General features: G+C 46.2%; 1 protein-coding gene across 1 annotated transcript in view; it reads left to right on the top strand.

Annotated features, from left to right (window-relative positions):
- The window catches only part of LOC144781528 (solute carrier family 22 member 20-like), a 160,373-nt gene that overhangs the window by 89,687 nt on the left and 43,547 nt on the right, over positions 1–27,139 (top strand). The window contains exons 5-6 of the mRNA XM_078660427.1: positions 19,623–19,791; positions 23,321–23,444. Of these exons, the coding sequence (XP_078516553.1) occupies positions 19,623–19,791; positions 23,321–23,444 (293 nt within the window). The remainder of the gene's footprint in view (positions 1–19,622; positions 19,792–23,320; positions 23,445–27,139) is intronic.

The raw sequence follows: 27,139 nt of genomic DNA, 5'->3' as shown, positions 1-27,139 counted from the left end.
CCTCCCCGTTATTAAAAAATTGGTACAATATTTGGAACTGTGCCAACCTCTATTTCTCGTAGTTCGCTTCCCAGTTCGCTCGCCGGTACGCGAACCGGAAGTGAACCAAAATTTTTTTTTTACAAAAAGAACAGTAAGTATAAGGGAAGGAAACAGACACTTCTGTTAAAAGAAAAACAGCTATAGGGGAGTAAACTAGAGATACTATTACCCGTAATCCACTGCTGATGATGTCACATATTACATCATTCATGACATGCTCAGTGACATCATCAGCAGAGGATTGCGGGTTTTTTGGCAACGTGCCTTATCCACGGTTTAATAACGCTGCCTTTTGCTTTATATAAGTTTTCAAATTGTATGAAATATATACCAATAGGTCGTTATGAACCTTTAGGTAGTGCTTTTCTTCATGAGGTCTGGTCGCTTCCATACACATACAGATGTTTCAAAGATGATCAAGAAGTTTATCTGAATGGAGAGGAATGAACTGAGACGCCAGATCATTCACTAATGTGTAGGCACATACAGTTACACGGTTCATGCAACAAACACCGACCAAATATGGCTTGCGTGTTGCAAGGCACGCCAGTTCCTGCTATCATCCCCACGTTCAAGTTGTTGGAAAATGGTAGTTATTTGATGCTCAATAATGAAGATTGTTCTGGGTTAATTAAAAGTATTCCTTTTATCGTAACAGTAAGTGAACGGGTTATTTGCTGCAGAAATGTTCTATTTCCTCCCACACATGAACATAGGGAGTTTTCAATCTGGCCACAAATACCAACCTTGGGAGCAGATTTCAACGGCATGGCAAGAATAAGAGCTCTTTTGTCTCAGAGAGAGGTGGCCTTGAGTTCGGCCCGTGAAACCTTCGTGCTTCACATAGCGAACACCCGTACAGAGGTGCAGACCCTTTTCAATACTGATTCGCCTTTCCATTTCAGCAAGATGGTTCGGACTATCTTTAACGCGTCCTCCACAAAGGCCCTGGCGCACTTTTTTAAAGTTGTTACCAGTGGTCTCGTGACTTCATTTGAGAAAATCTTTGGAGTCATCCCTGCTTTCTTTCATTCTATTTTTTCCACTGTGCTTCGTGGATTCCCATTTTTACTTGCATTACCAGCGGACGCTCTTGTGCTTTTTTACATTTTTAAATATGGATGTCTCTCCTGTGCAAGCTCCCGCCCTGCAGCTGCTGACACTGTTCCGCAATCGCATGCTAGAATATTATGGCACAATGCCGTTGGCGATATTAAGCACGGCATATGGATTATCTTTTCGATTCTCCTACTTCACCTGTGTCCAGCCTGTATTTCACTGCCTGACCTGTGATTTCGATTGGGCCATTGATTTGTGTCTCTGCGGACCGGTTTCTCCTGACGTCGACTTTAATCAGCTGATGACTCCTATCATTACTCACGAGTTGGTTTGTCCTGGCGAAAGGATTATGGCTGTGGCATTGATGCATGGACTAATTGGTCCCTGGAATTTACTGGCGGCAACACAGTCTTTCTTGGAACAGAGCTTTCTTGAAAACCCACCGAGCTGTCCTCTGATGGTGATAGAGGATCCGGTGCTGGGAGAGCACGTATGTTCTTTTCCGCTTTTAAATTGGATGGCTGAACTCTTTTCGGATGAAGACGGTGACTTCCTATTGGAGGCTGTTGCAGCTTATTTTGCATACACAGTTATGTCATAGACCTTTTTCATGTTTGATATGCTGAGTACTAGCATTTCATTGACAATTCATTGACTTATTTGTCAAGTTTTTATTATTTAGCTTGCCTATTGGCTTAAGACTCGATAAAGTACTTGGCTGTTTTATTTTTCTTTAGCATTAAATTTTCCTAGTTTTTAATGTTTTACCTTGCGGACCGTCCACATATAAAGTTGCAATCTGCTTTCATGAGATGGCACTTCTATTATCTTATTCAGTTCGTTTCCGGATCATGGGGAGGTGTCATCTAGGTCCTGGATATCTTTATACCGTGTTAAGTTAGCATGGGCTCATTACCGGTTTAAACGCCATTTTTCCTTTTTTGCAACTTCTGCACACGACACTTAGTTGTTGCTTTAGCTTTCAACCTAGTAGTTCATCGTGGTTTACATGAGAATAATATGTTATTGCTCTACTATCTGCTTTGCTTGTTAAACTATATCTGTACAGCGAGTGCTGAAGTTTCAAGAACAACACGATACAGAATTGTTATGAGGTCTGATCTCCACGACTTCATACTCATAACATAAGTGCAGCTTCTGCCAATTCTGGGCATGAGGCGGGTTTTATATTGCTTTGCCGAACACACATACACAACAGTTGATGCGGTTCACATGAAGAGAGAGCTGGTGTATGCTGATGTGATTCCTTCAAATCTAAGACACTAAAGTATGGGCACGCCCTAAACCAACACAAACAGACCTTCTTAGCAAATAATATATTATGTGTATTAGGGAGGGTGAGATATAAGCAGCCGCGGGCCGTGGAGGGAGTTACGGTGGGGCAGGGAGGCGGGGAGGGGCAGGGTGGAGCCCCACCGTAACTCCCTCCACGGCCCGCGGCTGCTTATAAGTGTTGCTAACTCTTATTCATTTACAGCATGTTAACATACTGTCACCATTCGCTTTTTATGTACTAGTAACTATGCTGGTAATTTTGCTACTGATAATATGTGTACTTGTATTATCTAAGATACTACGCCTGAGAAGACGGCATTAGTAAATAAACATTTCAAATACACATGTGTTCTTCTTAACTCCATGTTCTGGTTTCTAAGAAATATATAACGACCGACTGTTCATGAGTTCCACGTATCCTGAGGTACTATAAGTTCATATTCTGGATTGTCTAAACATTGAGAGTTTGTTATATCCAATGTGACACTGTACCTAGCTTGCTAAGGGGTTTTTGATTACTAAGGTGAGTTTTGGGGCACCCTAATTCGCCGAGGTTCCAATCCTCTGTCCACAGTTCTGTGTGAGAACAGAAACCCTGCGACAGGGGCACCCCCGACCCTTGCTGGAGCTTCATCACACTTGCGATACAACTCCAGCAATGCGCCACCTTTACGGCACAGATACATCACGCATCTGTGCTGTTTTTGCCCCATGATGCGCCGCATTGTAAATGCAGCACACCATAGGTGACGGAACAGCGGCACAGAATGACTAACACATCCCTGGTGATGCGCCAGTCATCATAAATCTATCCCTATGCTTCTTATCTTGTTAGAGATGAACCGCCATATGTATCATCAAAGTTTTTTGCATTTCCTAAATAGCGAACTTTAAGGAATAAATAGCGATTCTTTACCATTCCTAGTTTGCGATGAGCTATTTGCTAATTACAAATTACCCATTCATTTCCTTCATTTCCATAGGGCGGTTGGACTCACTTTTAGCTCGAACGGCTGAATGGATTTCCACGAAACTTGGCAAAATTGTAGGGACTGGTAGCCCGATGTGCCTTTGCTATGTCTCAAGATATATGCTCCAGTGGTTTTTACGAAAATTAACTTTGAAAAATATATATTGGGCTACATTGGCCTATATATATGTTGGAGCCCAAATGTAGCCCAATGTAGCCCAATGAAGCCCAATGAAGCCCAATGTAGCCCAATGTAGGCCAAAGATGGCCGCCAGAGACAAAAAAACCAAATGTAGCCCAAATATCAGCCAGATGTAGCCCAACTATAGCCCAGTGACAGAATGACCAATCAGCTTCGCAAACCTCCGTTACGCGAAGCGGAGCGCTGTTACAGATATATATCTTTTTTTGAACGTTAATTTCTCAAAATCCACTGGAGCACATATATTGAGACCTAGCAAAGGCACATCGGGCTACCAGTCCCTAATATTTTACCAAGTTTTGTGCAAATCCATTCAGCCGTTCGATTATTATTATTATTTTTTTTTTTGCCCCGCGGGGCCCTTTTAAAACCTCCACATCAAACCTAGGGGGTCAGCGAGGATCTACTATGCCCCCTTATGGTCATTTGCCCCTTCGCTTTGGCCTCCTCTTGTCTCTCGATCCTACCGAGAGACAAGATGGCGGCCGCTACGGACTGTTTGGAATGTTTACAGACGCCGGAGAACCAATCAGCTTCGCTTCACAAAGCTCCGTTGCGCGAAAAGTACGCGTACTGGAGCGCTGCCCGGTCCGCTGTTACAGATATATATCTTTTTTTAAACGTTAATTTCTCAAAATCCACTGTAGCACATATATTGAGACCTACAAAAGGCACATCGGGCTACCAGTCCCTACAATTTTGCCAAGTTTCGTGCAAATCCATTCAGCCGTTCGGGCTAAAAGTGAGGCCAACCGCCCTATGGAAAACTCAATGTTAAAAAACACGTTTTGGGACCCCCTTTTTTCTCGACCCCCCCTGGATGAACCCCCCCCCCAATTTTCAGGGGCTGCTCAGAAACAAAATGTGCCATTTTCCTGAAAATTTCAGCCAATTCCGTCCACAAACGCCAAAGTTATTTGACATAGAATTTTCAAAAATCCCATAGGAAAAAAATCCTAACTATATATACCTACTGGCGACCGCCAGTAGGTAATATATGTATAAGTGTATGTCTACATATATATATATTTACACATATATATATATATATATACACACACACACACACATATATACACACACACATATATATATATATATATATATATATATATATGTATATATATATATATATATATATATATATATATATATATATATATATATATATATATATATATATATATATATATATATATATGTATAGATATATAGATATAGATAAATATAGATAGATAGTAGCGGTTGGCACTAGGTAGTTATAGTTAGGATTGCTTTTTCATAGACCAGCTTTTTTTTTGCTAATTACTTTTTTTTCCTTTTGACGTATCTTTACAAATCTTTCCTAAAAAAAGCAAATTCACATCGGCTCCTTTCTGGAATGTTTCAGGGTGATCCTTCAAGTGGGGTCCAATAAAAAATGGGGGGGTCAAAAAAGCAAATGTCCCCATGTATTTTCCATAGACTTCTTTGGGCAGCGCTACCGCAAAAACTACTGAACTGAAGTACACCAAATTTGTCAGGAAGCTAGATCTTGCTTCGTGGATTGTGCTTTTTGTGATTTGGTTTAAGTCAGTTCAGTAGAAATTAGGTTGAAAAATATTTATATTTCTGGATGATTGGGTCCGCGAGTCTTGCGAAAGTCTTAAATTAAAAAGAGATAATTCTGTTTGGCCTGGGGAGCTTTTTCCCTTGGCCCATCTCGCTTCCATGGGTGTCAGACTCATGTGGGATCAAGCTCTCTGATTCGCTGCTAGCAACAGAGGAAAATGTTGCTGGCAGCCACTACAGGACTCTGAGATTAAGTCTCCTGTCTTGAAGTAAAAAAAATAAAAATAATATGGGGCAGGGTAGGGATACCTGCCCCCCATAGGCCCTGTTGAGGGACCCAGAGGGATGCCCCTTTGGGGCCAAAATAAGGCAAATCTATGTTTTAATTCCTGATAACGCAGAACCCCCATGGGATCGTGGCAAAAGAAAAAAAAGAAAAGAAAAGGCAGCCTTCATTTTCTTTACTAAATATATGGTGAGTAGGATGTGAATAGGGCTCCCCTTCCGAGCCCATTTTGCTCCTCATGGATATGATGCCCAGGAGCTGGGTACATTATTTAGGGGGAGTGAGCACCCAGGTCTCCTCCGCAAGCCATATTAAGCCCGGGGTACCACATCCCCCAGGGCTAATTTCATTAAAAAAGGGAAGTAGGCCTTGCGTCCCCAAAGACATTGAAGGCACCCAGGGGGCGTGGATACGGCTCCCCTCCCCAAGCGCATTCTGTGCCCCAAGGATACGATTCCCCGGGGCTCCACCCCAAGCCTTGTTAGACCCTAGAGACCACATCCCCCAGGGCTGATTTCATAAAAAATGGGGGGTGGGGCATTCGCCCGAGCCTTTGAAGGACCCTGGGACTCCAATTCCCGGGTCTGATTGCTGGAAAAAAAAGGGAAGCAGGCTGTAAGACTCCCCTCCCCAAGGCATTGTAGGCCCCTGGGACCACATACCCTTTGTCCAAAATAAAATTTAAAGGGAGTGGGGCCTTGCACCCCCTCCCTGAGCCTTTATAGGCCTGGGGGCCCCATCCTCTGGGGCTGACTCATTTACTGTGTCCCAGGTAGCCCACCACCGGGAGTCAGTCATTTCCCTGCCCCCACCAGCGCAGGTAGAGAAATATATGTTTGCTTACGTCTGGCAGGCACCCTTTTCATCTCCTGCCAGATGGGACAAACATACATGTTTACCAGCTGGGAGCAGACTTGTGTTCCTTTCTAGGTCTTGTTCCTTGTGATGGCTTTCTTATTGTGGGTCCGTGAGCGCTGAGATACCCCTTCGGGGGTGATTCAAGCGCTATATAAACCCACAAATAAATAAAAATAGATAAATCTGCTAATTTCTCGTCCTGTCGCACCTTCCTCATATGTACTTCCTCTGCTCCCGTACATTCCAGAAAATCCCGTTGCCAGTTCAATATCAAAGAGGAAGTGTAGCCTTGGACCTCTTTGGCAATAGTGACGTAAAGAACTCTTCTGTAGGTTTATTTAAATTCTGCGATAAGTGCATTTATTTAGTTACTTCTTACTTGAATGACACAGCATACAAACTTATAAAAAAATATACAAGGTGCTCCTACAGATTGACGGTGCAGTGAGACTGGGTAAAGTGATTAGAAGTGTGTTTGTGTTACATACAAAAGAAATACATGTGACTGATTGTGACAGTATGTTCTTACAAATGGCACTCACGGTATTTAAAAAGGGGTCATCTACAGTTGTGGGTTTCTTTGCAGGCCATGGCTGTCACCTCACAACATCATATTGCAAATGTATAGATGGAGCACCCCAAAGTAACACAACAATAGGATGTAACTTTCCCACTGATTTATCAATTTCCTTCCCTCCGGTAGGCAGAGTATACATGACTCCCTCTGGCACAACCAACAGCCAAAAGGGTACTGATCCCTGCCCCACTCCCCTCCCCTCCCGCAACCAATGTAACCTTAAAGAACTCTAGGTGTGATCACAGCCCAAGGTATTGTAACCTTGGCAGGCCAGGAAACCAAATCTGTCACTCAGCAGTTGAAGGGTGGTTGGGCCCTCAGCCACCCCACCTGTGGAGAAAAGAAAGACATTTAACATGCAAATTGAATGTTGGATCCTTGCATATTTGACTGCAGCCCCTGCAAATGCCATTCCTCTTGTGAAGAATAAAACATTAGCTTCAATAGCTTAAGACAGTGACACTGGTTTCTCCCCGGGTCCAGACCCTCCACACTTGGGCACCAGGCAACCCAGCTTAAATGGTACCTAAATGAGCCACCCGTTCTTGTTCTCCGGGCACTCCCCTGTTCCGCTCATTCAGTACTCTCAAGCAGGCCAGCAATAGAAACCAACTGTTCCTGGCAAGCCAGGGTCACCTAACCAGCATCGATGCTGTCCCTCATAGTATTAGGGACCATTTGGAATTGCGAAAAGGAGTTCTGTTCAGTGGTGTAAAGCATGGCGGAGTGCAAAGTTCCATCAGGGCAGACAAAGATAGAGCCCTCCAAGGCAGTTTCCTGGGCCTGCGACGATGACACTGGCATTTTCCTGTTCCTGTTAGAGCGGCACACAGAGTTATTCTGGCCGCCCCTCCAGTCTGGGGAACTGGAGCTGTGGCCTATTCCAAGAGAGTCTAGCCAGTCCAATGCCTGCTGTGGTGATTCTTAGAAGTGGACTCAACTGTCAAATTGATTTATACTGTGCTTGGCGGGAAACATCAGACTGTATTTAATTTTGAACTCCCTCAGTTTCTTTTTAACAAGCATGACGTTTTTGTGGATGTCTTACGAGCGTAGTGTGAACAAATTTGTATTTGTTTGTCCTCATATCTTGGGGTGGCTATGTGTACGCACATGTTGCAATTTTGTTTTCCAGTCTTGGTAAATGAAAAACTGAGGTATTAATGCCCTAGGTGGCGACCTAGGCCTACGAACTGCCGCGGGAACCCTCTGCACCTGTTGAGCTGTGAAAAACTTAGAGAGCTGTCTGGGCTTGAGCCTGTTCACAATCCAGTCCTCCAGCAATAGTTCCACTGAGGGGCCCTCTGTGCACTCCAGATAACCCACACGGCATATATTCCATCTGGAGTGCCCTTTAGTGTCCTCCAGGTCCTCTTCTAATGGTGTTTGACTACATTTAAGACCACCCCCGGTGGCTTAGAAAGTCTTAATCTCCTTTTTCTGTTCATTCACATTCTCCTCTGTGGTCATGACTCTAGCCACAACTTTTTGCAGTTCCAAGCGCAAATGATTAATTTCAACAACTATTGAGTACATCTTGCCCTCCAGCACTACTCGGACCCCTGTATTGCTGCTAATATTTCTACAAGAGTTTGGTCCCATAGATCAGTTCCGAGGCCCCTCTCAGGTTCAGTTGTTGGAGTCTCAGGTCAAGTGATAGTGTATTGGTCTATTTTATTATTGGATTGTGCAGTCTTCACACCCTTCTCCTTGCCTATTGTGGTAGCAATCTGACCAGTTATAGTCCCCAGGCCAACGAAAGTCCCAGTCAACTCAGTTCATAAGTCTATCCTCATGGGGCCCCAACCAACTGGCAGCCATGGGATCAAAAGGTCCCTCATCTCAGCAGTCTGCCAACCTCTGGGCCAGCAACATCAGCCCAGTGCCCACACCAGATGCCTCATCACCTAGCAGGCTGCCTCAGCAGTGCAGTGTCCCTAACTGCAGCAGTCCATCATCCACTGGGCCTGCAGTGCCAAGCCTGTATCTTGTACAGATGCTGCTCACATGTGTGAGCAAGGTGCCATCCACTATCTCTGTCCACAATGAGACCCACTCAGGATGCTCCAACCACCCAGTGCATTCACCAATAGCAGGCACAGGGCGCTCTTGTTCCCTATGGGTCCCCCTCCAGTCCGTCTTGGCCACCTATGCAGTCGGCAGGTGGCAGCAACAATCTCTGCAAGTGGCCCTGGAGGCCACCAGACCGATTGGTCCACAGCCAAATTCTCAGGCCTCAAGCAGGCACATCCTGTGCATGGCCCCATCTCAATAGGGGCCGCAGCCGGCACCCTCTCCGTCGCAGAGTCACTCTCCTTTGTGGTGCGCACTGTTTTGCTGCTACGGGTCATCTTCTAGGTACTAAATGTGAGAAGTTGGCCTGGTATATGATGCTCACTAATTCTAGTGATCACCTTGTACCATGCCAAGCAACCCTTATGGTGCAGGTTGTAAAGTCAACCTTATAGACAAGCTATCCTAGGGGTAGCATGGACTAAGCAGTCTTAGGCTAAACTCTGTAAAGGCATGTGAAGCAAGCTGTTTTACCATACACAATCCCCTTGAATACCAAATGAAAGGACACCACACAGATATATATTGAAAATATATATAGATTTATTTCTCAAAAGATACCCTATACTCTTTATGAGCACAGAAGCACAAGTGTTAAAACAAAACACAGTTTAAATACACAAAAGTTGCACGAATATGGATGAGCCCTAGGGGCCACCTAAACCATATACTAAAATAGTGGTATAAGAACCACTATGAGGAAAGTGAAGAGGCCTAGGGCCTGGGGAATCGCTGGAGCTGTTCAGGACTAACAGTGATGAAGTCGGGAAAGGCCCGCAGGACTCGGGTGCAGTGCAGAAAGTGCACGCAATACCAATGCAGTGTCAATGGTGCGTAAAAAGTACAAAGTTAGTTAAAAAGGAACCTTCCGAGTGACCTAGAAGGATGAAACTTAAGACACAGGCCCTAGAGGTGTGTACCAGTGTGGGAACACCGGCGGAGCTGAGTTACCTCACCCACAGGAAGCGGGTGCACAGAGTCGAAGTAGTGTCGGATTTCGTCACGCTGGTTGATGGTGCTTGGAGCTGAAGATGCTGCAGGCGACTCGAGGTGAAGAGTTCCGGTGGATCCAAGGGTGGATCTGAAGTTGTGAAGACCTGAAAGCAGAGGGGACAATGTTCAAAGTCACTAGCCAGTGACTACCGTGGAACCAGAGTGGAACCAGAGTGGAACCAGGCGATGTCGGGTGCAAACAGGCGTCGAGGTGTAGCTTCTCTCTGCAGCCACGTGGACACAAGGGGTCGAAGACGTCCAGGAGTCGGTCACGAGCTGTCCCACGCAGGCTTCTCGCTGTTGGCGGTGTCAGCAACCGGATGGAAGCAAACAGGCCTTGGCTAATGCAAGCCACGCAGGAATCAAGAAAGGCTTGTCACTCAGACCAGCAAGGTCAGAGCGGGTGCTCCTTTTCACAGGAGCAAGGGCAAGTCTGGAGCAACTAGACCTGCAGTGAAAGTTGTAGATTTCGTCGCCAAGATGGCCACTAGCTGCATGGCAAGTGGACGGGATGGCGCGTCGAGTGGCACAGTGCAAAAGGGCCCCACGCAGATCGTGGAGATGCTGGGGGGCTGATCTTCGGTGCAAGGGCTGTTCGAGGTTGGGGCTTCTCAAACCCCAATGCACAGCGTCGAGGGTGCCTCTGATGCTGCGCAGTCAGCTTTTCGGGGGTCTTCCAAGATGTCCGGTCCCACGTCTCTCGGTGCCTCCACGGGTCCCTTCTTCGCAGGGACTGTGGATCGGGCGGTGAGAAGTCTGGGAGTCTGGGTCTTGTCAGGCTCTGGGCTCGGGCTCCGGCGGGAGGCGGCGGCAAAGCAGACGTCGAGTTGCTGGTTGGTGCCTGTGTTCACAGGGTGGTCACTCCTTGGCCACAAGGGAGATTCTCTTCCGTCTTCTGAGCAGCAGAATGTCGAAGTCCAGTCTTCTTCTGTATTTCAAGTTGATTCAGGATGATCTGAAGTCTCAGGACACAGCTCCCACTCTTATTCGAATCTGGGGGGCCGGATCGCCTACTAGGTCCCTCCTCTGGGTGGAACCAGGAAGGGGAGTGGTTACACCCCCTTTCCTTTGTCCAGTTTCCCGCCAGGACTGGGGCAGGAAAGCCCCAGCACCGGTTTGAACTGGCCTATGCACAGGGACACCTTGTGTGCCCCAGGCATGTCTGATTCTATTCAGCCCTGTCCTACCCAATACACAAAATCCTGTCTGGGGTGGTGCTAGCACCTCCCAAGGCAGGAAACCCTTTGTCCAAGCTGCCCTCGCTGGAAGGACTCCCAGCAGCAGGAGGTCAGACTTGTGTCTGTGGTGGCAGCATCCATTTTGTGATGCTAAGGCTCTGTTTAACTTTAACCGGGGTTCAGGTTAGGTACATGTCGTGTCCCTCTAGAAGGGTGGAATGCTACCCCCGTCACCAGAACTGGCGAGGGGGTAGTATTCCAATTCGTATGACACCTTACTCGACATGTTTTGATAAAGCCAAACCTAAGATAGCATTTAACCGCGAGGATTATAATGCACTTAAGAGTATATGGTATGGCAGTATCATGAAACAGCTAAAGGACATGGTTCCGAAAGCTGCAGACAGGCTCAGCTCATGCCAGAGCACCATCTCACATATTTCCAAGCACTCTGCCTCCAGGATTGATGAGGCCTTCCATAGGAGTGGCTGATAGGAACATATGTGTCCATTTTAGGTTAGGTATAGGCATACTACACCTAAGTAAGGGGTGGTTACACCGACTTACCCCAGCTGAGTGATCAGCCAGTTGTGTCAAATATGGAGGCCAGGCCAGGGGTGGCACAATATATGCTGCAGCCCCTGGTAGGCCTTGGAAGCACCTATGCCCTGGGTACCTGAGTACACTGTTACAGGGGCCAATAAGGTGAACCAGTTCCAATTGTGTATGTACCTAAGGTACATGGAGTTCATTTTAAGGAGAGAGCAATTAGCCTGGGGCCCTGAATAGCAGGATCCCAGGCCAACTATGTCAAAAACCAGCTAAACACCAGGCAAAAAGTTTGGGGGTAACCATAGTCAGATATCCACCTTCCTACACTAGGGCCTCTTTTTTCCTGTCCACTCTGGCTTCAAAAGTCCTAATAGGCACTCATTGCCCCCTGTATGGGCCAGTACGGGGCAAAGGATCGCAGTGTTGAGGCCCTGTATCACCACCATGGCCTTCCCAGCCCCTTAGGCGGGCAGGACACCTTCCTTACTCTACCTTACCAGTTTTTTGGCTCCCATTGTTCCAGCCGCAGAGGCCGCCCCTGCTTTACATATGGTAATAAAAAAAAACTAGAAATTCACTGAAAAAACAAAGGTTAAAGTGACATTATAGTTAGGTGAATATGTCAGTGACAACATTAACAATTTCAAATCAAGAAACCATAGAAATTCGCTAATTATAGTTAGCAGAGCTAACTAGAACTTGCTCTTCGCCATGCATTGCTTGTAACCTCATGTTACATCACTCATGACATGTTCTATGACATCACTGATGACTATTCAAATGACATAATTGACATCATTGATGACATCAACCAATTAATGTGTTAGTTTGTTTTTATAGTTTACATAGTTTTCTGTAACTGTCACATTACTCTGTACCTAATTTTGTACAGCCTGTATTAAGCTAATTGGTGTAGGTTTTTCCGAAACCCATGTTCTCCTAATGCATCATAGGTGTGTAGAGGTATTGAACACTTTCTATATCTTTGTATTGAAGAATATCTCTGTGTGCAGATGACGGGAGACGACTTATCTCTAGTATGCTCCACACAATTTTTTGTGATTAACTCAATTGCAAATGCATTTAGGCAATTCCAACTTACGATTCCCTAAATTGGATGCAGCAAGCTTTTCCTAAACACAAACTGTTCATTTAGATAATGCTATTCAAAATTGATGGTAATTTGCGCATTCTTTGAAAAATGCACAAAAGTGCTTTTTTCAAAGTAACATGTGGCGCACACACATGCGCACACTTACCTTTTTTGGGGGGTGCATCCGGGGGGCCTTAGTCCCCCTAGCACCCTTGGCATTGCATTCGCAATTTGTAGGCCCATAGGAATGAATGAAAATGTATTCTCTAATAGCGATTCACAATTTGAGAATCGCTATTAGGGATTGCTAATGGTTCGCAAGATTAATTGCGAATCCTTCATGCATAAGCATTTGTGATTACCACATAGCGAATCGTTAAAATTCGCTATTTGGTAATCACAAAGGATTACCTTGATGCATGTGACCCTAAGTGTTCTACGCAGTCTAGAGTTTTTAGACAGAATTGTCGTAGCATGACAATTGCTACATAAAATAGAAGACTTAGTGCACTAGGTATGAACCCAGAACGTGTTTGGTTAGCCTCAAAAGATTGGCTATCTGTAAAATTATTACCACAGAATGAAGGCTGCAGAATGCAATGTCTTGAGCACCTTCAGACCTTGGTTATTTTGAATGAATAGCCTCTCTATTGACAGGTTTTGCATAGAGTGTACACTGCTCTTAGTAGATACTTTTTAATACTCTGTGGTGTATTTCTCATGAGAGTTTCACTGCCCGGAAACAGTGTGGTACAGAGTAAACTCTCTCTATAGAGTAAACACTGTTTACAGGACCCACTTTTCTACTCATACCAACTTCATTTTTCAATGTAGGTTTGGTGACTGTGAAGGGTTTAATAAAGATAAAGGCTGTACACAGTAGGGCATTTGATTTGGAGCAGACATTGAGTACCTCGAGGAACTTACAGCCTGATTCATGTACGGGCCGTTTTGCGTGTCCCTAATAGCGAATTATAGCGACTCGCTATTGAGGAAACGCAAAACGGCATTCATGTACTTTTCGGGGAAAAAATAGCGACTCGCACGCGGGCGCTAAATCCGTTAGCGACTAACTAAAAATGCAGAAAAATCGCTATTCCCGGCTACCTGCGTCGGGATTGCGACTCGCAATCTCGTGCGTTCGGGATTGCGACTCGCAATCCCGTGCGATCGGGAATGCGACTCGCATTCTCGCGCGATCGGGAAAACGGGAAGTCGCTTTCCGAGCACAGTGATGACATCACAACCAGGAAGCAGGCAGTTCCCACCCCCAAACACCACAGTGAGGCAAACCTTCGAGGGAGCAAGTCGGAAAGCAGACGCTAAACCAGCGATAGCGACTTCACAAACGACTGTAATAGCGACCTAACTGCTGCCATGTCTGAGGAACCTGTCCCTGGCCCCAGCAACAGCGCAGGACGAAAGAGAAAGCTGAAGTTCTCAGAGCAGGAGCTCGAGAACCTTATTGAAGGGGTGGTGGCCAACCATGACAGGCTCTTCGGGATCAACTCCAGGAAGGTCCCAGAGCAAGACAAACGGAGGATCTGGCTGGGAATAGCCTCCAGCGTGAACTCGGTGGGTGTGGTCGATAGGTCATTGGAGGAGCTTAAGAAGCGATGGTACGACCTCCGAGGTCGTGCCAAGGAGAGGGTGGCGGAGCGCCTTGGAGAGGCATCGGGCACTGGAGGTGGCGGACCGACAGTCCCACCCAACACACCCTTGGAGGACCAGGTCGAGAACACCCTTGAGAGGGAGGCGTGCGTTGGCGTCACCCCTCTGGACTCCTCCCGCCCCACCCAAGACACCCAAGGTAAGTGGCATGCGACTGCGACCCTGTCCCCTATGACCGTCCCTGACCAAATAGGCTCACTTATTGGCCCTTAGTCATGCCTTTGTTGCGCATCAGGGTATGCCCTGAAGCATTGTGGGAGATGTAGTATGTCCACAATGTTGTAGTACCACAATGCAGCCAGACAGGTCCCAAAGTACGCAAATCCACAGCCATCCAGGGAATGTCACCCAGTATGCATGTAACATCAGCACGTCTGGCAGTCACATGCAACTAATGAGTATCCACTTACCCTCACAGGTGGCGCAGAAAGCAGTGACAGCGAGAGGCTGCAGATAGATGAGGAGGCCCAGGAGGAGGATTCACAACCGGAAACCCAGGCACCAGCCCCTGCCGCTGCAACAACACCAGCAGCCAGGCACCCCACCGTTGTGGCCTCTGCTCCTGCCATCCCACCCGCAGCCAAGGCCAGGCCCCCCACCGTTGTGGCCTCTGCTCCTGCCATCCCACCCGCAGCCAAGGCCAGGCCCCCCACCGTTGTGGCCTCTGCTCCTGCCATCCCACCCGCAGCCAGAGCCAGGCACCCCACTAATGTGCCTCCAGTCCCTGCCACACCAGCAACACCTGCTGTGACACCACCTGCAGCTGGTGCTACGTCATCTGGGCCTGCGACAGCGGCAACACAGCGGCCAGCCACTGTGACAGGCCAGCAGAGCAGGCGTGAGAGCTCTCACGGTCACACCACAGCTCCAATCAGCAGGAGGGGCAATGGACATCTCCATGCCTGTATGAGCGTAGAGAGGCGCATGCTCAGGATCCATCAGCGCCAGTCACAGCAGCAAGGTGCCATACAGCTCCAGCTGCACAAAATTGGGCGCAATGTGGCGGGAGTGGGAGACCGCATGGACCGCATGACGGCGGCCATGGGCCGCATGACTGCAGCCATGGAGGCAAACACTGCTGCGATGAGCAAGCAGCGCAGGGCAGCAAGCCGGCGCCACCACCAGCTCATGGGCCGGCTGGCCTCCTACAGCCGGTCAAATTATGTGGCTGCAAATGCCACCTCCCAGTTGTCACGCCGGTCCCTCACACAGCAGCACCAACTAGTTCAGTGCTGTGAGGACATCACCAGGGTCCTGGAGCACCTAACCGCCGCGGTGACGGCACTACACCCTCCAGCTGTACCTGCCACTGTAGGGGGTGACGATGGCAGTGAGGGGGCTTCAAGCGTCAGCAGCCAATCTGCAACACTAGTCCCGCCACTTAGGCGCAGCACCAGGGCAACGCCTGGTACAGGTGCCCCGGAGGAGGATGAGCCTCAGAGGCGGCTGGGCATAACGCGCAGGAGGCGCACTTGACTCTGCCCGAAAAACACAGGCACAGGCTGACTATAAGCCTGCCATGTACTTGCACACTGCAGTATGGAGGAATACTGTTGGTTGTAAATAGTTGTACAGATTACCTTTTTCTTGTGAATGAAACAAATATATTTATTTTGCTGCACACATTAGCCTTGTGTGATCATTACATTTTGCATGCAATTGTGATATGTGGGGTGGGGGTAGAGGGTGGGCTAGAAATTGTTCGCTGTGATGTGGTTGCGACGTCTGTGGCCTTCAGCTGGGTTCTCCCCGCGTGCATGGTGCGCATGTGCTGGTGGCCGGTCGTCCCCTTCTGATTCACTGCCTGAGATCTCAACAGGTATCCGGCGCTTGGTTGCAATGTTATGAAGCATTACACAGACAGCCACAATGCGGCAGCAGGCAGCAGGACTGTAATACATGGCCCCACCTGTCTTGTGCAGTATACAGAACCTGCTCTTGAGCAGGCCAAATGTCCTTTCTATACAGTTCCTTGTCCGGATGTGCGCAACATTGTAGCGCCGTTGCTGAGGTGTGGCAGGGTTGAGGTAAGGGGTCAGGAGGTATTCCCGTAGGGCGTAGCCACTGTCACCTGAATGAGAGGAGCAGATGTTGATTGCCTGTGCAGCGCTGTGCCTTCATTGCAATGTGACATTGTCGACAAAGTGTACTTACCAAGTAGGTGTCCTTCCCCAAACTCTCCCCTGAGCAGTCGTGAGTGGAGTCCGCTGTGCCTGAAGATAAAGGAGTCATGGGTTCTCCCTGGGTACTGGGCGACAATGTCAGTGATGATGGTCTTGGCATTGCAGACCATCTGTATGTTGAGGGAGTGGTAGGACTTCCTGTTGCGGTACATATACTCCGTGGCAGCTGGTGGGCAGATGGCGACGTGGGTACAGTCTATGCAGCCGAGGATATGGGGAAAATGGGCTACATTGTAAAATTGAAGTTTAGTCAGGTCCAATTCCTGTTGGCTCGTGGGAAATGTGATGTGGCGGTGGAGCTGGGTGAGCATGGCGTCAACGAAAGTGTGGAGGCAGCGTGACATGGTGGGCTGGGATATCCCCCCAGCAGCCGCTACTATGCCCTGGAAACTGCCGGAGGCCAGGAGGTGCAGGCTGCACAATACCTGCACATGTGTAGGCACCGAATTGTTCCGCCTTGTTGGGTGCTGCATGAGGGGGTCAAGTTCATGTATCAGCCAGATGATCATTTCCCCATTCAGCCTGTATTTAGCATATATCTGTTCTCTGGTTTGGCCCAGCAAGGTGACCCGCTGCCGGTAAATCCTTTCCTGCCTCATGCGTCTCCTCCGTGCTGCTCGCTGTAGCCTTCGCCGCCTCACCACCATGTACATTCCTGGCATTGTGGAACGCCTAATTCTGCTGCTGAATGTCCTTATGTGTGATTGGTCAGGCCTGGACCTGTTGGTGATTGGCCAACTGTTTTTCAAATTTTTGTTAATCATGGCTTTTATGGTTACCACCTGCTTTGAGTTGTCCTTAATTTGCGCCGCGCTAAATTGCGATTTTGGGGTTTTCCGCTATTGTATATTTTTCATGAATGCCGATTGAGAATATATTGCGTTTCGCTATTCATTTCGCAGATTCCGTGGTTGGTCGCTATTTCCGTATCGCTAATGCGCGACTACCGGGACTCTGCGACTATTATAGCGTAATCGCAATTTTAATCGCTATTCTGTGTTTGCGAATTCGCTATTTTGTACTTGAATGCCGATTCCGTGTTTTGCACCCGCAATTGCATTTTCGCAGCCATTGCGGGCGCTATTTTGCTTCATGAATCAGGCTGTTAGTTTTCTCTAAACAGTTGTATACAGACTGAACACCGTATGCAGTAACGCTTTCCCATATGTCTGTGGTTGATTAATAATGTGAAGTATGCCTCCCGTGAAGTATATGGTATACTGTCTAAGTTTCACAGAACACAAACCACCTATGCCCGAAGGGAGTTGTGTCTGTGATGGCATTAATGATGCTTCATATTATTCTGAGCTATTCTGTACCTTCTTTCAGACAACTAATGCCATTCTCCTTTATAGAGTAATGTGTAGCAAAACAAGCTTGAATGATGTCATCAGTGATGACTCTTCTCTCATGTCTGGTCCTCCCCCTGTTCAGATGCCCACATGCATACACCTTACTGCTCTCCCCAACGCTGCACTCTTCAAGTATTTCCTTTTGCTCCCTCTCTTTACACTTCCCATGACATCCTTCCGGCTTTCATATCTGATCCTTCTTCTGCCCTCACGCAGACACCTCCTTACATCTCCCTCCCATCCGGTGGATGAATTTCCAAATGTGAAACCACATAACCTGGAATCAATACTGGCTTCCCTGATTGTCCAAATTGTGTGACCCACAGCAAATATTTAGTTTCAGAGCCTCTTTTTTTCTTTATTGTTACGTATAAGAGCACTTTTTTAAATTCTTGAGTTAAAAATGGGCGATGTACAATCTCCTCGAATATTTATATCTTAGGTTGTAATGCTACTCCATCTATAATAGAAATCTGGACTATGTTCAGGGTTTACATACCTGCAGACGTGCCTTCAGTTCACTAATTATACAAGAAAAAGGGACCAGCAAGGGACTTTATTCTGTTATTATTTATCAGCGTGCTAGGGCTCTGTTATGAAAAATCTGAGTACCTATTGTTCTTAGTCAGTAGCTGTACTGAATCAATACCTTCAGGCAATTAGTCACATAGGATCTTACTAAAGATAACACTATGATTTCAACTAAAACAGAAGAAAATCAAAAATGGTATGATGCATTACATGCAGGCTTGGACTAAATAGTCAATAGTTGACTATTTAGTCCAAGCCTGCATGTAATTCATCATACCATTTTTGATTTTCTTCTGTTTTAGTTGAAATCATAGTGTTATCTTGTGTTTAGCAGTCTGGACTCTCTCAGATATACTAAAGGACGAAATAATCTGTACCTTGTATATTTGATGATAACATCCTTTGTATGCACCCTATTGTGTAAGAATTTGTTTTCTTCTTTTGTATAAAAATATATTTTTTGTCCTGATAAGAAAAAATAATAATCTTCAGACAACATAAAATCCTGGTTTTCGCATTATTTACTTTGTTAGTGTGGTAACATTGTATTTATTTAGTAAGATCCTATGTGACTAATTGCCTGAAGGTATTGATTCAGTACAGCTACTGACTAAGAACAATAGGTACTCAGATTTTTCATAACAGAGCCATAGCACGCTGATAAATAATAACAGAATAAAGTCCCTTGCTGGTCCCTTTTTCTTGTATAACAAGTATTGCCCGAGCTCGCAAGGGTTGATTGGGTTGCTCACCTTAACATTTTGTTCAGTTCACTAATGGCATTGTTGTTGGAGGGTGAGCTATGAATGTTTCTAAAGACTATCACTTTTAATAAATGTCTGTCTATGCAGTGGTATAATCTGATATACTAAGGTGAAACGCTTCTGCATGTTAAAGAAATACACCTTTTTTTAAATTTGAAGAAATTGTACCATATTTTTACATTATGTTTGCTGCTTGATATACCTAGCCTGAAATGAAACGATTAATTTCAGGACAAATATTTTAGGGGAGAAGGCAAATGTGGGCTGGCCAGGTCCCCAAAACACACTCCTTCTTAGCTACGGCTATGTAGCAAGTGGGATATCAGTGACACTAGACTGTCCACAGCTCGAGGTTTAGCAGTGACACTGACAACTAGTGGTTTCCTTGCAGTTTTGGAGTGGATGCCCACCAAGGGGCGGACAGTGGCGGGCACCCTGATGGGCTACAGCTTCACGTTTGGACAGATGGCTCTAGCCGGAGTGGCGTACGGAATCCGTGACTGGCGCTGGCTGCAGTTTGCAGTCTCTGCGCCATACTTCATCTTCTTCCTCTTTTCCTGGTAAGCAGATCATCACCAGCATAGCTATAAAGCTGCACCCTCACCCCTCAGAAAAAAAGCAGTTCTGAAATAAGCCATGTGGTAATGGGCCATTCTGGCCTTAGTGCATGCCAGTTTCTTAACACTAAGGCAGTGTTCTTGCCCTGCTTTTACTGTATTAGGTAAAGGTGCCTGCAAGACGTTTTGTATGAGAGATATAACTTCTGGTATATTATACTTAAAATTACTTGGTGGTTTAGTCTAGCCAGATCTTGAGCCTTAGAAAAATCAGTGCATACGTCAAAGGTAAAGAAAATCTAAGCATTCAATAAATATAAGAGCAGAAAAAACACGGGGATATCTTTTTGCAAATATACAAAAGCTTTTATATAAACCAAATTGATGAGGGTACAGTCAGGAAAAATGAATACAGCAATAAATCATGAAAGAGGTTGTACAAATTATCCTACAAATCATGAATAAATATATCTATTCCAAAATAATCAAAGAAGTAACATATCTGACGATACAGATAACAGTCACTTGAATACATTGAAAATTTGGGAAATAGATGGTGGGGTCGACGTTTCGGTCTTTCATGGTGTTTGTACGTCAGACCATCTTCAGGACGGTGAGCATTGCATTTAACAAAGACCCTTAATAAAGGTCCGGTAATTGAATTAGACCGGCCCAACAGGATTATCACAGTTTTCAAGAGTGTCAAATTGGCTCCGGGATTTCAATGTCGGAGCTGTCACTGGTCTGGTAATTGAGTGCGACCCAGCAGGATTATAACAGTTTTCAAGAAAGTCAAATTAGCCCAGAGATTTTCATGTCTGAACGGTCATTGGACTTAGAAAGGCTCGTGCACGGGCACACAGGCGAGTGCACAAGCCTTTCTAAATCCAATGACCGTTCCGACATTGAAATCTCGGTGCTAATTTGACTTTCTTGAAAGCTGTTATAATCATGCTGGGTCGCATTCAATTATCAGTACTCCTGCTCTGGGCCTCTCCCTCAGTACTCCTGCTCTATGCCTCTCCCTCCGTACTCCTGCTCCATGCCTAGCCCTCAGTACTCCTGCACTCTGTGCCTCTCCCTCAGTACTCCTTCTGTGTGCCTCTCCTTCAGTACTCCTGCTCTGTGCCTCTCCCTCAGTACTTCTGCTCTGTGCCTCTCCCTCAGTACTCCTGCTCTGTGCCTCTCCCTCAGTACTCCTGCTCTGTGCCTCTCCCTCAGGACGCCGGCTCTAGGCCTCTGCCTCAGTACTCTTGCTCTGGGCCTCTCCCTCAGTACTCCACCTCTATGCCTCTCCTTCAGTACTCCTCTGTGTGTCTCTCCCTCAGTACTCCTGCTCTGTGCCTCTCCCTCAGGATTCCAGTGCAGGTCTTTTCTCTCTGTAATTCTGATTTCTGCCTCAGTACTCTAGAACTATATCTCACCCGTTAGTACTTTCATGGGAGCCTCTCCCTCAGTATTCCAGAGCTGTTCTTTTCCTTCAGTGCTCCTGCTCTGGGCCTCTCCCTCAGTACTCCTGCTCCATGCCTCTCCCTCAGTACTCCTGCTCCATGCCTCTCCCTCAGTACTCCTGCTCTGGGTCTCTCCCTCAGTACTCCAGCTCCATGCCTCTCCCTCAGTTCTCCTGTTCTGGGCTTCTCCCTCAGTACTCCTGCACTATGCCTCTCCCTCAGTACTCCTGCTCTGGGGCTCTCCCTCAGTATTCCTGCTCTATGCCTCTCCCTCAGTACTCCTGCTCTGGGTCTCTTCCTCAGCACTCCAGCTCCATGCCTCTCCCTCAGTACTCCTGTTCTGGGCTTCTCCCTCAGTACTCCTGCTCCATGCCTCTCCCTCAGTACTCCTGCTCTGGGGCTCTCCCTCAGTATTCCTGTTCTATGCCTCTCCCTCAGTACTCCTGCTCTGGGCCTCTCCCTCAGTACTCCTGCTCCATGCCTATCCCTCAGTACTCCTGCTCTGGGTCTCTCCCTCAGTACTCCAGCTCCATGCTCTCCCTCAGTACTCCTGTTCTGGGCTTCTCGCTCAGTACTCCTGCACTATGCCTCTCCCTCAGTACTCCTGCTCTGGGGCTCTCCTTCAGTACTACTGCTCTATGCCTCTCCCTCAGTACTTCTGCTCCATGCCTCTCCCTCAGTACTCCTGCTCTGGGTCTCTCCCTCAGTACTCCAGCTCCATGCCTCTCCCTCAGTACTCCTGTTCTGGGCTTCTCGATCAGTACTCCTGCACTATGCTTCTCCCTCAGTACTCCTGCTCTGGGGCTCCCCCCTCAGAACTCCTCATCTATGCCTCTCCCTCAGTACTCCAGCTCTATGCCTCTCCCTCAGTGCTTCTGTCCTGTGCCTCTGCCCAGTACTCCTGATCTGTGCCGCTCCCCAGTACTCATGCTCAGTATCTATCTCCCAGTACTCTTTATTTGTGCCTCTTCCTCAATATACCAGCACTGTTCAGCCCCCCCCCACTACTCCTGCTCTGTGTCCCTCTATCTCCCTCAGTATTCCAGAACTAGTATTTCTCCTGAGTAGCATTCACAAATAGAAATGCATTGTTGGGGAAAGGCAAAAATGAACTTGTTTACCCTACTTGCACCAACTTAGCTCAGTGCCCCTGAACAGATATGCAACCAGAACATCGACTATGGGGCAAGTAGTTAGTATATCATGAAAAAATACTTGAAATTCCACACTGGTTAAGGTTTAGTTAATGTATCAGAAGCAACATCGCTAGGTATTTGAAGTTACATATTAGTTATGACATAAAATCTAAAAACACTTTAAATTTGACAATTACTGTACTGACGCAAAGAACTCCCACCCCTTCCATGGGGTAGATATCAATGTGTTTAAATATTTCAAGACTACATGCTCACAATTGCTTTATAATCTTTCTTGCTTTCTCAAATTTGCTTTCAAATGCACCATTTGACCCTCTTTTTTTCAGAATTTTCTGGGGCCGAACCTCTCCCCCCCACCATTATGTTAGCTCGAGCTTTCTCGCTTCATTCGCTCACGAAGTAAAACTCATCCACAAAATGTAACCCCCCCATGCTTTCAAATGTCTCCACCCACCATTGCTCAGCAGGGCCATACTGGGAACAGCAACCAACCATGGCAGATTGTTGCTCGACCGGCCCTGGGAGTGGGGGCAGGGGTTGTTAGCAAGAAGCACTGCTCCTGCTTTTGTTACTGGGGGCCGATATCAAACCAGCCCCCAGTGACAAAACCGGCACCTACGGGCACAAAACCGGTCCTCAAACTCCAGCCCACCGGAGAAATGCCCAGTGCCTGCTACTTAGCACTTCTGCTCTGCATTTCTCCCTCAGCATTCCAGTGTTGTGCCAATTCCTTATAATTCCTTCTCTATGCCTCCCCTCAGTAATCCAGTGATGCTTTTTATCTCAGTAGTCCTGATCTGTGCTTTCCCTCATTAATCCGGCACTGTGCCTTTCCCGCAGTGTTTGCGCTCTGTGATTCTCACTCAAGATTTCAGCTTTGGTATTGCTGCATTGTCACTCTTGTCTTCCCCTTGCATGTGTCAGGCTTTTGCCAGAATCTGCTCGATGGTTGATACTGCATGGCAAACCCAAGACTGGCCTTAGGAACCTACAGACGGTGGCATGGATAAACAGGAGGATGTCAGCAAGAAGCATCCTCACCGTGGAGGTAGGCCTTTTGCAACTATCAATGCTTGTCTTCCTATGGTTTTGCAAAACTCTTTTATTGGGGAAGCAGCCAAGCCTTGGCCAATATACAAAAAATACATTTTGTAAAATCAAAAATAAGTTTTGGTCTATAAAGGGAACATCCCCATAGCAGACCCTAGCACGAAAGGGAACAACTTTGGACCCTAATACAATGTCGGTCAGAGCTTCCTCCGCCAACATTGTCTCTGTCAAGGGACCGACCAACACCCGGTCAGCGGTCCCGACAGATTAATTAGGATGCATGCCTATACTTTACAATGGGAGCATGTATTTTGTCTAAAATACATGTTTTCATTGTAAAATAGGAGGTGCAGTTCATTCCTGCACCCCGTGGCAGGCACCTCAAGAATAAACAGGGGGCAACATAGGTGCCCCCTCAGCCTACAACTGGAGGCCGTGCACCCATGGGGGCCCTGCTGGGGACCCCCAAAGTCGAGTTCCAACAGCCTTTCTGTTTCGGAAAGGCTGGCACAGAAAGGCTGTCGAAATCCGACATCGTAATTCCTTGAGCAGAAAGAGCCGCCCTTGGGATTACTGACAGCATTCCGACTGGCGGACTGGTTCTCCAAGGACCGGTCGGATTTCTTTCCGATTACATCTATTGTAATGAGGCAGGCAGAAAGGAATCCGACCGCCAGATTGCAATTGGGTCAGTACGACTCCGACCGATGGTCGTAGCTGTTTCCGACCGTATCGTAATCGTCCGCTTTGTGAAAGAGCAAAATACTGTCACTCACAGTGAAGTTAGATAATGACTGGAGTGGACTCACCCGCTGCCTCATGCTATTTGCTGTAGAGTGGAAGAAAAATGTGAATGACACAAGCGACCAGTGGGTGAGCGAGGCTGACTGAAAGACCTTAAAATTAAGTATATATTATAAATATTTTATTCAACTCAAAAGGGTTTAGCTAACACCAGATCGCATGACTACATTTCTCCTTAGCCCATAATTCCCTGAAAGTATTGTGGTTCACTTCAGTGGCCGCGAGTTATCAAGCCTTTGCATGGCCTTATGTCGTGCAAGTCGATGCAAGGACAATGCAAAGACTTCAGTAATATTTACAACGCCAAAAAACGGGCAATTTGTGAGGCTTTACATTCCGTTTCAAGCTGGCAGGCATTCCATGGATAGAGCAGTAAACGTGGGAATAAGTCATAATACTACGCCTACCCCAGTGAGGCAGACGTAACAAGGAGAAATAGATTTAATTTTCCTCATTACTTCATTTTTCTATTCGTGAAGCATTCCACAACACACATAGAAAGAGGAAAATGGCTCTAATGATTTTAAGTGCCGGAAGGTGACATTTCCCTCACAAAAACAATCCTGCTTGTAGCGCAGTCACCCTTGCGCTATGGTGCAAGGGTGCCTGCATTGGTGGTAGGCGGCTCACAGTGCGCCTGCTCAGAGAGAGAGAGCAGTAATGCTTAGTATCTGGAACATTTCTGCTCAACTTTGCTTGGTGCCCTGCGTTGCGTGAAAGAGTAGAAAATATGCTTAATGGAGTTCATTCCTCTCTTCACAGACCACCTGTGGCGCATCTCTTGTTGGCACAACATTTTCTCTCCTTTTATCAAAACAACACCTGCACCTTGTGAACACTAACAACTGCTGCTGGTCTAATGGCCAATCATGCAATCAAATCACCAGAGCACATTGGTAATTTCTCAACAAGATTACTCTAGAGAAAGAACAGTATCTGGATTTGGCGCACCTAAGAAGTTTCAGTCAAAATAAAGTTTCCCAGTTTTGTTTTCGACTAAGACTTGGAAACTGTAAAAGGACATAGGGGGCATATTATCAAGGACAGGCGATACATTATCGCTGCTTTTATCGGCAGGAAACTGCTGATAAAGCGGCGATAATGGCCTTGATATTATGCTCTATGAATTCCAATCGAAGCCCATGTTAGATGTGAACACATCTAACATGGGCTTCGATTGGAATTCATAGAGCATATTATCAAGGCCATTATCGTCGCTTTATCGGCAGTTTCCTGCCGATAAAAGCGGCGATAATGTATCGCCTGTCCTTGATAATATGCCCCATAGTGTTCAGTGGTAGAATAGATGCAGTGGTACGGTGGTTGAGGTGTATGAAGGGGCAATTGCACCCAAATGATGACTGTATTTTTTTATCCAACCGAAAGACAAGGGAGCCATTTGATTATCTTGCATTATGATTCATGGTACCTTTGCTATGCCGCTAAAAACAGGAAACCATACCTGGGTCAGTATTTACCAAACTGTGGGGGGAGACCCACCGATGGGTCGGGAGCCGATTTCTGCTGGGTCATGAAAGTCCAAGGTATAATTAAAGATGCCTTTAAATTCTGCATTTATCTGGAAACATCTGTTGCACTTTAGTGACAGGCATCAAATGTTAGGCTATGTCTTCTGACAAATTGCTATTTTTTTTAACAACATTGATTGGTGTTTACATACTCCTCCTATGTTACAGTCTGAGAAAGAAAAGTAAAGCAAATTATGGGCCAATCTTTCTGGAGTACAGATAATATGAAAGGGAAGGCTATAGGATGTCATTTTTTGTAACCCACAACACAATGCAAATACAGACAAATGAACTGTACACATTCAGCAGTTAGGAAAGCAAAAACAAAGCACCATTTTTTGGGTAATTCTGATGTGTGGTGGAAACAAAGGTTTTAATAAGATCAAAACAAATGAAAACACTTTACTTGATGTGACATAAATGATAAATATTCACTGAAACCTGATTTCCACACATTATTATTTGGGTGCAATATTGCTTCACAATAAAACTGTATTTCTGTACAGATTTAGTGCCGATTTCAATGGCAAATGTGCTGTTAGTAAATGACAGTGGGCTACCACACGATGCTTTAGTTACATTAAAATAAATCACCCACCTTGTGTGCATTAACTCTAGTGGGTCGTGAATGTTTGTTGTTCTAAAAATTGGGTTGTGGTTCTAAAACGTTTGGGTAGCCACTGCCTTAGGGTTGTTTGTGCAGTGATCAAATTAAAGAATTTCAAATCCATTTATTATTTCACTACTCACTTTACAAGAAAATCATGTGAAAAATGGGTAAGCCACTCTTATACTGACTGTGAACGGCATGATTCAGTCATGTGAAGTCACTCAAATTCCACTTGTCCAGCATGCTATTTTCTGGCCAGTTCTGGAATTGGCAAACATTTATTCTGAGATCACATGAATTCGGATCAAGGTGTAGCAGCAGAAAGAGGGTTGAGTCACATGGGGCAGAGAAATTAGGGGCCGAGTGTGACAGTCGACTTGAAAATTTGCCCCCGAAAAAATGCCAACGAGGACATGAGTATAAGTTGGAGTTTATTTAATTTCTCATAAACTGTTTGTGTTATAAATTTACCGTTGGGGTTAGGGGATCTGCTTCAAAGATCATTGTGTAGCTAGCATTTGCGTGGGCATAATAGGGGTAATATAACTCTGCTGGTTGTTGCACCTGCTAGAGAGATCTTTGTGTATCCTATTTACAGATTTAAATCATTATGAAATACCACACAGGGTCAATGTGTATGCTGCAAAGCAAAGTGTGTGCCATACTAGTCACTGATTTACATTTTAAGTAGATAGCTCAATGGGTTACTGTATTTGTTGAAGAGATCGTTGCCATACCTGCCTGTCATAA

Source organism: Lissotriton helveticus, chromosome 9 (genome assembly GCF_964261635.1).
Source record: "Lissotriton helveticus chromosome 9, aLisHel1.1, whole genome shotgun sequence".
NCBI classification, from domain to species: Eukaryota; Metazoa; Chordata; class Amphibia; order Caudata; family Salamandridae; genus Lissotriton; species Lissotriton helveticus.
The sequence above is the reverse complement of the archived record's forward strand: the minus strand, read 5'-3'. Positions and strand labels throughout refer to the sequence as shown.